The following is a 12,363-nucleotide window of genomic DNA, read 5'->3' on the forward strand; positions in this document are numbered from 1 at the left end:
TCATACACAATATTGCCAACATCCCTCTCCACTGCTCTGAAGTAGATGCATTCTCCACATGATTAATTTCTGGATTAATCTGAGAGAAATCATAACATTTCCTGGATACTGAGTATACTAAGGAGCAATGTGGAAAGACGACTTCATACACAGCTTAAGAGGCTGCAAGTCCTAGTGACATGTGTTTTTTCTGGTTTTGTGATGAAATGTACCAGTTCCATGAAACGCTTGCAAGTAAGACAGGCTCATAAACAATAAAAAGCTTATTTCTGGATATTTGTCTACTACCACTATTTTTATTTATATTCAAGTGCCAGATTTTTATTCTTTCACATATAAATACCTACACAAAATTGGAGTTGAATAATCATTCAAAAATACTGCACTAGATTTATAAAAACTTAGGGAGTTTATTTTGCAATTCACCTCTCTGAAATTTTGGTACATCCATGGAAGACCACAAGCTAAAACAAACAAAAAGCTTCAGCAAGAGAACTATTTTAATTAGATGATGCTGTGCCGTGGACTTTAAAACAAAGTGTACTTTAAAAAGAATGAGCCGTTACTCTGCAGAAAGCAATGGTGACTCAGGTAAACAAACAGAAAATTTAAAATTTAAATGTGCCAAATTGCTCTTGTTCTTACCTGCATATCTTCTATTTGGCTTTCCAAAGAGCTTTTTAACACTACCAATTCTTTTGCCTCCTTCTCAGCATGTTTCAAAGCTTGTTCTAATTTTTGCTTCTCTTCCTGCAGTGACACAATTTGATACATTCAAAAATAGTGGCAAGACCTTTAATGCGACAAGTAAACTGCTATGAAGCAACATTCACTTTGGCCTGTCAATGTCCCCTGTTCCAAGCTATGACTTGCTTTTACACTGGGGAAATCTTTCCCATCCACATAAGCAAACTGCATCTTGCTTCTCGAAAACCTGCTGGCTTTGCTCAGCCTCCCCATCCTCCTCTTTGTCAGTTTGTGCTCTACTATGTATGCTTTGCAAATAGGAAGGAGACTACTTAAAGGGGCTGGTTTTCTTCACTTACCTCATATCTCTTCATTTTTTCCTTCACTGAATTTTCTTCTTCTTTCATATTACCAATTTGCTTGTGCAGCTCTTCAATTTTACTCTCTAGCTCATCAACTGTTCTCTTCAACTGTTCATTTTCCTCAGTCAGCTCCTTGATTTGATTTTCTATACTATTTCGCACCTCTTGTGCAGCGTTTCTTTCACTGGCAAGGACAGCAGCACTCTAGTGAAAATAAATCATGCCACACTTAAAAAAATAATAATTGATGCTGTTTTCCAACAGAACTTTTGTATGGTACCACAGCAAATATAGCTAGGATTAAACATTAAAATAACAACAAACAATTTAAACTAAACCCTATATGCATTACAAACATTTATTTTTATTATTCATATTACTGTGGGAGGACAAGGAGCATTCTTTTTTCCCAGGCATAGCTACATGGTAAAGTAACACACACAACCTGAACAGTCTCATGCCTGCTGTCACATATTGTCACTGACAACTTGCTCTTTATTGCCCTAAAATATTTTCATTACCAAATCCCACTGTTAGGTAATTCCAAGTAATCTAAAAAACTTAATGGACATCAAAAGCCATATGGACTTTCAAGGAAGAACATATTGATGAAGAGTGTCTTCCACAGCAACATAAAGTTTAGGCTGTCTCATCCCACTGTTTCTTCCAAGCACTAACGTAATTTACATCCATGCAACTATTTGTGGGCCTGCAGAGCAAATCAACTTAGGGAACACTATCAGCCGTAATATACATTCACACACACATAAAGAGATCTTGACACCAAGAAACAAAGAAGCTAGTGTGGGGGAAAGGTGTTACTGGGAAAAAAGCCCCAATTTGTTTCCAACCACAGTCCCATGGAGAGCTGTGCCAGCACAAGAGAGCAGATCACACAGCCCACCCCTGGGGCTAGACTTACTCAGAGGTTCTGCTTCGTTTTCAGTTACTGCCTGAGGATGGAAGGAGTTTAGCTACTGAGTTCAACTTGTATTCAAAAAGATACACTGTGTAGTTTTTCAGAAACTCCTACCAATATACAGCACAAAGACAAATTATAATAAACTGTTCATCACAATTTACCACATCTGATGATGGATTTTATTATTTTGGCAGGGCAGCTGGCTACAGCATGCAACTTCTCAGAGCTAATCATCATAGTCTCACCACTTACCTTCCCTAAAACACACTACCATTTATTATGGAAACCATGAGTGAGAGTATGTGTCTATATTGTTACACTAGCTACACCAGTATGATTGTATGAAATATAAGAGTAGTTACATTCATGTATAAATGTAAGAGTAGTTACATTTATCCAGTCCTAAAATTTCATTCAGGCCCTTGAAGGCAATCGCGAGGCCAATGTGCCCCCCAGCGAAAATGAGTTTGACACCCCTGACCTACACTGGTAGACAAAGTACATACTTGTAAACATTTAATTTCATGGAGTAAAGTCCTGGAAGAATTTAATATTTGCTCTTCACTGACACTTCTCAGTGAGAATCCCCTCCAAAAAAATAATAAACTAATCCAAAACATCATTTGTCGTCACTGCTCTTGGGCATTCAGAGTCCGACACAAAGCAACACTCTGCAGAGATCTGGTTCTCATGTGTATGCCCACTGCCTGCTACATTAAGACCCTAAACAATAGTAAGGACACCAGAACAGACATACGAGTCAACCTAGACCAGTGTTCTCTCCAGTGGCCACAAATGATGTTTATGAACAAAAAGAGGAAGAACAACTACAGGGTGAGCCTTTCCCCATCACACACAAACAGCTCTCACTGTTTTTCCTCCATGAATGTATCATCCATTAATTTCTCTAATCCTTTTTTCATCTATTTGTACCTTTGGCCTCTACATTATCTGGTGACAATAGGTAATTACACATTAATTACTGAAGCATAATATTTTTGCATACAAAATTGTGTTTATCTCGCTGAAAACAAAATAAATCCTACAGAGTAATTTGGTAAGAAACTAGGCTGTAAAATATTTCACAAAAGCAAGAAAATCACTTTTCAGTTACGCTATTTTTAATTGTAGCTCCTAATTTTTTCCTTCCCATCCCCCAAAAGGAATAAGGAAATTTATATAAAAGGTTGTTTACTAAGTGCGCCCTCACTAGATTGTTTTCTAGCAAGCAACAGCTTTAAAATCATGCAAATTAGTTTGATAAAGCAGTAACTCAGAAAACACTCAGACTGTCTACAGGGTCAATGAACTTATTATACAAAAACTGGCAGCCGAAGTAGGCCGACAAGTTTTTGAAAATACTGAAAAAACTTGTTCTTCTAAGTACATGACTAGTTAAAAGCTCTGAAATAAATCTCTGTTGATGCTTTATGTTCCCACACACTTAAATATCAATAGCATTTCTATATTCCTTTAATTTTTGCTTTTTGCATACAGCAAAGTTTTACTAATTAGCAAGCACTTCACCAGTGGCTCCTTTTTGTCTCATTTCCCCTTTCTGGAGCTGAGTGAAAGCAGCTGAGGCATGCCGGGGAGTTCAGGGAAAAAGGAATGTTGATTTGTCTGTTCTTTTTCATCCAACCGCCTACGCAGGGCTGCACAGTAAGAGAGGACTGCAGCCAAGACACACTGTACCTGAAGATTCCGCTACCTCGTCTACCATGGTTTGCTCTACTTTCCCAACACAGGAAGAATTATTTACTTAGAAGTACATGTACACACACACACAAAAGCAAACAACCAAACAAAATCCCCAGATCTACATACTTAAACATACACATAAATACATATGTATGTATTTAACCTAACAGGTTCAAAATTAAGTTCAGTCTACAGTGATGTCGTATCTAAAGATCTGGTCCAGCCTGCCTTTTGCTGTATGTATCTTAGGATACTGTTCTAGCCACAAAAGTTAGACTAAACTGGTATTCTCTCTCCTTTTCACTATGTATTTCAACTAGTTAGCAACATGTTAGGTGAACACCTATAAAAGGTAGAGAAATATAAATGGCAAGTTGCAAGTATTATCTTCATGGACCTAATTTAAAATTCTGGAAATAAATTGGGTATATAAGTAAACCTGCCTAAAGTTCCAGCTGCCTGAGTGACTAACACTCAATCCAGCAGACCTCCACACGTCTCTAATGACCCTGGCATCATCACAAGGGTTACACCTTCATGTGAATAAACTGTTGCCAATCAAATTATCTAGCTTATTAAGTATGAAACTCCTTCCTTTCACCTGCAAGGAGTACGTCTTCAAAAATACCAACAATAAATATACACATACACACACACTTTAAAAAAATGGTAGGAAAACACTCTTAGTATATATGGGAAGTTTTCCTATATTGTAGTTGGAGTGGGCATTTACATATCTTCTGGGGAGAGTAAGAGTAATTTTCTTCATAATGGGCATTTCACTGTACACTACTGTTTCAACTTGTTTTCAGCTTGTTTCAGATAAGACTGAACAGAAACAGAAGAGAATCAAACCTATCAGTTTACGTTGCACAATTGTACTACACACATAAAGCATGGAAGATCACCTTCAGGCTATCATTCAGGAAAAAAACATACACGAGTATCTTCAATTTAATAGTGAAATTTAAGCAAAGGCAAACCACACAAATTCAATTTTGATGTTCTTTGAGTAGAAAATGCATGCATAGCATTGCTTCTCAAATAGAGTCAGATTACAAAGCTGAGTTTAGATATAAAAAAGCCTATATTCATTTGTCCCCAGTGTAATGAGGATTGCATGCAGAGCATGCATACTGGCATAAATGAATCTTCTGGATTATAACAGCTTTTGCCAATACATGCCATACCCTGTAGAATATTGCCACAGAAAGTTAGGATATCAAAAAAGCCCACAACTCTTCCCTTCTCCTATTCTCCACTGTTAGCCTTATATGGCACCCCATGTGACCTTCTACCTCCCCTCCAGGTCTTGGGAAGACAGATGAACATGATAGAAAAGAGCCTGGGTATCTTTAGAAAAGATATGCAAAGGAAACAAGCACTGAAATGTAGTTTTGACAGACCCTGTAGCAACACCATTAGGGTAGAACCCAGCGGAGAGAGATCCTCATCCATATATTGAACAGTTATATAAGGTTCAGGCTAGCAACTATCGAATCATACATGGACACTGCTGAAGCAGAAATAGATTGTTGCATCCTTTGACTATGGAACTCTACCACAGAGGTGGTGAACTCAACCAGCCCTAGGCAACTAGAGGGCAACATTACCCATGTAGAGACCATACGTTAAATTTACCACTCTGTCACTAGAGATGGCCCACTATATTCTGCATAAAATTCCGCTAATAAAACATGCCAGTAGAAGATATGAAAACCATTGCACTGACATGACAGAGAAATTACTATGCACACTGATAAATTTTGAATACCAGTTATTGCACTTCCTAGGCTAAAACTGAAAGTGGCAACAACATAGACAGTTTAAGCCATACAACAGATGGTATTTGCTAATTGTGTGGGGCTCTGAGCAACCTGGTCTAGTTGAAGATGTCCCTGCTCATTGCAGGGGGGTTGGACTAGATGACCTTTGAAGGTGCCTTCCAACTCAAACTATTCCGTGATTCTATAATGCTAATCTCTTTGGTTCTGTCTAAATGAGCTAGAAAGCAGAGTTTCCATTTAAAATTCAGCGACTGGCTCACACATTCAGAAAAGGAGTTGAAAACTGTTTTCAAAGACACTGGAGTTAGAGTGGGTTAGAGTGACGAGGATGAAAGCGGGGGGATAAATCAACACTAAAGGACATTAAAGTACAAACGAGGAGGAAAAAGCCAGATAGGGAAAACTCACATGTACAGATTGTGCTGTGGATCTATATTCTTCAGTCCACACACGACTTCTTTGTAATGGTGCTGTATATAAGCAGTTTGAGTTACCATAAGGTCCTTAAGGCTTAATGACACTACATCAATTAATTACTACTGTTGGCACCCATTCATAAATCCTTTCTATTGCTACATTTAATATTTGGGGACATTGATAAAGCTTCAGCAATAATTTAAACTAAGTTTGTATATATTTAACCTATAGTAATAGAACTGTGTAAAGGTCACAAAGTAATGATTTAAGTTGAATATGAAACATAAACAAACATGCTGTTAATATAATATGATCTTTAGTTCACAGAATTGTGGATCAGCCTCTTCCAAGAGTTGAAATGAGATTACATATTTAAACACATACATAGCACTTAATTGGTTAAACAAGGTTCTTCAAGACAAAAGCTGGAATGAAATACTGTATATCCAGATATATTTGCCACACAAAAATCCAAACCAACCAAACAACAAAAAACCCCACAAACTCCCCAAAAAATGGGGAAAAAACCCATGTATCAAGCACTGAAGTGGGCTCTTTGGATCTTAATATATCTCAATTCCAAGAGTGCAGTTTCTTACCCATGACCTATAAAACATCCTTATTTCTTTTCACTTCCACTTCCAGTTGTGGCAACATGTTTTGGTAAACCAACCTTTTACTATATTGTATTATGGAATTATATTTATGTAAGGTAAAAGCCCTATAGCATTTTCCTTGTTCTCTTTGTTCGTCTGCATTTGCTTTAACCCTCCTTCCAATCTTTCTGCCTTCACTCTGTCTTCCAAGGCATTCAGTGCCTTCTATTCCCTCCATTTAACCTGTTTCACATTCAGATTTCCACCTCTTCAATCTGTGAAGGAATAATATCCTCCTTCTCTTAATACCCACATCATTGCAGACTTCTTAAGCACACTCATAGCTTCTTCTCGTTTATTATTTTTGAATACAAGACAGATTTTGTCATGTTTAAACTCATGATTTAAGACTGAGCAAGCCTTATCAACAGACGTAAGCTACAGAGATTAAGTGAAAGAAGCTGGAAATGGGTTGCAAATTTCTGAAAAAAACTTGAAAAAAAGGAAAAAGATGACTGTCTAGAAGAAAAAACCCCATAGCTATAATGATGAGGTCCCACAATAAAATGTCCTCTGTGACTTCTTGAAGATAAGCTTCTGCATTCTGACATGATAACTGTACCATACTGCACATGCAGTAGCTTTACTTACTAGCCCAGCAGTGGACTCAGACCACCATGAATAAAACAAGTTATCAAATGCTAAAAGAAAGGCCCACTGCAAAACATCAGTTTCTGACCACAAAAACAGAACAAACGTGGAGGAAAATAATCTATGGCAGTCAATAAGCACTGAATTTTTTTAATAGTTTTCATATGTTTCCATTCTGAAGCTGAAAGCATTGGCAGTTGAAGCTTGAAAACAAGTCAAGAGTTGACAGTGAAAGAGGCTGCTGCTGCAGAAATAAAGGAGTGCTGCAGAAATTAGTGAGGCAGTAAGAGAAAGGACAGTTTCACAGCTGAGGGACCCAAATACAGCCCGAGAGATCTGGACTCCTCTACCAAAGAGGTCCTGAGGCACACTTGACCAAAACTGTCCCGTGGTGATGAGTAACTGCATGCTCCTTCATTTCCTTGGTGCTTGATTTGATTAACTAGGGCTTGGTTTCCAAAGTCTTGAGTGCACAGTTGCAAATGAAGTCAGCAAAAATTGTACCCTGAATGTATCAAGGACTATATAATGGTTAACATTGTTAACCTAGGCAACTCAATTTGAACATGCACAACTAATGGATCCTTCTGACAGTAATCTCTCTACCCCTTACTTTCCTATACTTAATACAGGGAGTAACATTACTCATGAGCTTGCAGCTATTCTGAGAAAAGAAATTAAAGTTTGTGAAATAATCGATGTAATTCTTTCTTCAGAAGAAGTTTTTAATAGTGTGTACTGGGTGCAGGAACAGAACAAAGTCTGAAAAACAGTTATAAATTAAATAATCTAACAGGGTGTTCGAGTACAAAGCTATTTTTGTCACAACAGATGGATGAGAAAAAAGAGAATGCATGCACATATAGATGTGCACTCTTTGATTTGGTATGTATACCTGATTTATGAAGTTTTACTTAGCATGGGTCTGCTTATCTGAGCCCACATAGCCACAGCCGCTGGAGTTCATATGCATGCAGAATTTAGTTTTCAGCTTTGGGCCTAAGGAAGTTAATCTTCACAAGAGAACTTCAGTAGTGAAATGCGATTCCCTCACTTCTCAACCTGCTTCTTCCAGGTATTTTTGCCTAACAAGGAATGAATTTAATAAAGTTTGGGTGTGAGTACTTGTATATACTTGTGCATGTGTCCAAAAATACTTTAAAATATATTAAAATCAGTCAACACCAAATAAAAGTAAAGCAATAAATATTGTTCCAACTCCTTTGTTGCAGAAATCTTGGTAAAGCAAATATATTTATATATTAATCTACTCTCAAATTTGGTGCAAGCAGTGAACAGATTTAAAGAATTGGCGATGAAGCTCAGTTAGTACAAAAGGCATCAAAATCCTTCCCACCACCCATTATTGTGTAAAGCCAGAGAAACTGAACAGAACACACAGTGTCCTTGAGATGCAAATACTCTATTTCAACCTGAAGACAGCAAAAATCTTCTTGAATAGGAATGCAGAAAATGTTCTGTGGCTCCACACCTTTTTTTACCACACCCTCAACACTGGCAAGGACATGAGAGTGGTTGTGTAACTAATCAGTAAAAAACGGTTTTGGCTGACTTCAGTGTTTCAGGTGGTGAAATTCCCCTTTGGCAGTGATTGCACGGCACAGGACCTTTAGAGTCCTTTCACAAAATACAGGAAGACTAAAGTGACAGGAAGCCAAATATCTCATGCACAGCTTACTAGAATTGTTAAATTTTGGCTAGACTGCATTTTTGTTAAGCATAACTCAGCCAATTTTTCTAACAGCTTTTACATTTCCTTTCAGAATCAAGTTCAACTGAGTAAAATTGATTTCAACCATCTGTCCTTTAATTGCCATACTTGAAGTACAAATCTAAAGAATACACCTCCATTCAAAATGAGCTAGAGCACAAATAGAAGGGTTTTTTAATATAAACAACAGGATTTCAAATATTCTTTCTGTATTCATACTTGTGGAATCAAAGTAAATGGCAAAATTCCAAAATCTTTGGAAAGAAAAGGGAATGGTGTGGCTCCTCACCTCATTCTATTCCTGGTGTGGAACGCTTAATGTATCAAGGAAAATATTGTCTGCTGAAACCAACTCTAAAGTCTAATGGGCCACCTTTTTAGGCTAATACTGGACTAGTTGTTTAACTTCTTGAACTACATGTAAGAAGTTTCATGTGGCTTCAGGGATTCAGATCTACCCAGCTCTCTCAGATGTTCCTGAGGAGGTAGCACTGATGGAGATATCAAATCCCATTCTATTTGTTTTGTCTCCTTTTTGTATATAAACAAATCAGGTTTGAATAAAATAACTACACACTGATTTCCTTAGGTAACATGCAGGTGAATTCCAAAGAAAGAAAAAAACCAAAACCAACCTACAACCAAAGACTGACACCCAAGGTAGAGAGACATAGACATACTGATCTCAGCATAGGGACAGCCCTTTAATTGTAATCCTTATTAGCTCTTCAGTAAAGAGAGCTTCTGAAACCAGTATTATTCAGGCATAGTCATCTAGTTCTTAAAGCTCAGGAACGTAAATAACAGGTCTTTATTTCTCTTTGTAGCTCTGTTTGTAGTTTCGGTATTTTTCCCCACTGTGTTACCTTTAGGCAATTCTTCTAAACTCGACACTAGTTCTTAAAGCAGTTGGAAGTCCTGGGATGAATAACACAGTAATGTTGGATAGGATGGATAAAACAATCTCATATCTCTAAAAAAGGAATGTGAAAACTCCTTAAAAGCAAAATGAAGTGTTACGCTACCAACCCTGCCCTGTCGAAACCCCAAACAAGCAAAAAATCCCAAGCTTCTGCAAAAGAGACTAAGAGGCCTGAACGGCTTTACTTACTACTTTTTGACCTTACACCGATTATATTAATTCTTTCCAGCATCTCAAACTGAGGCCAAGCCTACTTTAATACATGGCTATGCCTGTGGAAGTTAACTGTCATTAGTTACCTATTAAAAGGGTTAGCGTGTTTTCATCTCTTAGTGGGTATGCTGCAACAAACCTAAATCCTCAGCTGTACTTCAAGAGATTATTCAGTAAACAAGTGCTCAAATACACAAGCAGGTCAGACTGTCTTTTGTTCCATTTCAGCTACAGCCATTCTACTAACTGGTTAAAAATTATTCACTTGTGAGAGTTTAGAGAAGACTTGTTTACTTGCAAGGCCATTTTCCCTGATCTAAAAGGTATCACATCCTTAATATTATTTCCAAAACTATTCAGGTTTTTACTGATGAGATGTAATGAAAGATTTAAATCCCTACATTTTGAAACTGAGAATGCACCTCCTTTTTTACACAGAATGTATTAAACAAAATTCCCAAGTTCAGACATGACCTAAAATTTACAGCTATAAAATCCAGAGCCAGGGAAGTATTAACCTCACAACCAGTAGCTCTATCAATGCCATATTATCTTCTTAGCTATGTATCATGACATACTCAGATTGACCTACACTAACACTTTTTTCAAGGTCAGAAGTTGTTGCAAAGACTAGAGTAAAATATTAACTAGTTCTGTGTTCATACTGTACTCCACCAAATGCACTTACAGTCAAACACTTCACATACATACATAAGCATATACTTTCACATGACAAACCACCTGAACGTACATATACTGTCTTCTGCTGATAAGGGATAGAGGTTCTCCTGATGCCATTAAACTATCTCACTGCACAGGCTCTTCCCAACTTTCAGAAACAAAAAAAATCCACAAGCAAACAGCTCCCCTTTCTAACCCAGACTAACTGAAATAGTCCTGGATGAATAAGGTTGAGTGCTCAAAATTTAATATTATTTTCTTATTTTAAAGAAGTACACTTTTAGTTCATAACGTGCAGAAGTTAACCACTGTCTTCTGCTGTTCCTACCACTTGCTCTGGTAACATTCCTTCTTCTCTTCAATAATATGTCTTAGCACATACATATCAGTTAGAGCTCATGTGATGACAAGCTTGATTGAATTCTTGAATGCATTGATAAGTGAATCAACTTCTGAACTCTAAATGTCTGTTTTATCAGTTTGAATGCAAGGTCAGAAGTATACGATGAACTCTGAATAGATCAATCAAGGTCAGGCTTAGATAAATGTCTTCATAATGTGCCGATTACAGCTTTTTCTGAACATTATTTGTGCAGACTGCTTCTCAAAACATACACATATTTGACAGTGCTGTGCAGTTTGCTGCTGCACTCCCAAGCTGACACAATTTCAGTGGAATTTGAACGGTACTAGTTGCAATTTGCTACAACCTTTTACCTACAGTATTACGTTCCAAAAGCTGTTCCCAAATTTTGCTGAAACAGTGGCACTTCATCTACAGTGACAGAGCACTTATGGTTAAGTAGCGTAATTCTGGCCTGTTGTGTTGTAGGGTTGGATTAAATAATATAGTTTTTTGTACTACATTAAACCAGGAGGGGACTCACACTCATTTCTGCTCTAGCACTTGTGGTAAAGGAGAAATAATTATTTAATTAGAAATACATAATTTAAAAAAAATTATTATTAAATTAAAGGCAATTATTACCCCACAGCGGTATGTTATAGAAGAGTAAAACTTTTACTGTTGTTACACGGAAATAGTCCAATCTTAGTCTTAATAAACAATCAATGATGTTAAGAACAATCACAGCCATCTCAAGATCACCACAAACAAAAGTCATACCACAAAAATGAGTTTAAAAGGTAAACTGTAACAAAGAACATTAATATTTTAATATCTGTGACTTTCTAGAACAATGTCTAACTAAAAAAACTCAAAGAAAAACAAAACCCAAAACCAACCTACAACCACATTCGTGAGCATCAGAACAGAATCGCACATGACAACCCCACTCTGTTCTCCAACCAGATAACCTTGAATATGTTTTAAATGTGATTTCAAAACTCATCTATGTGGCATTCTAACCACACAGATTAAATGCACTGTATATTACTTGCCAACCTATCTGATGTTTCCAACAGCTGAAAAACTGTTGATTTAACTTTGGCACAAAACCCACTTCCTTTCTCCCTCAATAAACTTCCTTTTCAGTCTAATACACATCACAAAACATTTTTATTTGGTGCACCAATTTGGATGACATAGAAGCAACATAAGAATTAATAACCTCTTACATACAGACTCCAATATATCCTGATCTATCAAATATCAGTATCCATATTTTCTGTATGATAAGCTACTATTGCAGCACTTAGACACCTATTTTCCTCATAAAATGCAACAGAATG

At 37.0% G+C, this 12,363-nt stretch overlaps 1 protein-coding gene across 6 annotated transcripts in view; it reads right to left on the reverse strand.

The window, feature by feature from the left end:
• The window catches only part of CGNL1 (cingulin like 1), a 54,475-nt gene that overhangs the window by 19,740 nt on the left and 22,372 nt on the right, over positions 1 to 12,363 (reverse strand). For all 6 annotated transcript variants that reach the window (XM_065847177.2, XM_065847175.2, XM_071813874.1 and 3 more), the window contains 2 exons: positions 1,047 to 1,253; positions 646 to 750 (listed from right to left, as the gene is read on the reverse strand). In XM_065847177.2, coding sequence (XP_065703249.1) covers positions 646 to 750; positions 1,047 to 1,253 — 312 coding nt within the window. The remainder of the gene's footprint in view (positions 1 to 645; positions 751 to 1,046; positions 1,254 to 12,363) is intronic.

Source organism: Patagioenas fasciata, chromosome 12, assembly GCF_037038585.1.
Source record: "Patagioenas fasciata isolate bPatFas1 chromosome 12, bPatFas1.hap1, whole genome shotgun sequence".
NCBI classification, from domain to species: Eukaryota; Metazoa; Chordata; class Aves; order Columbiformes; family Columbidae; genus Patagioenas; species Patagioenas fasciata.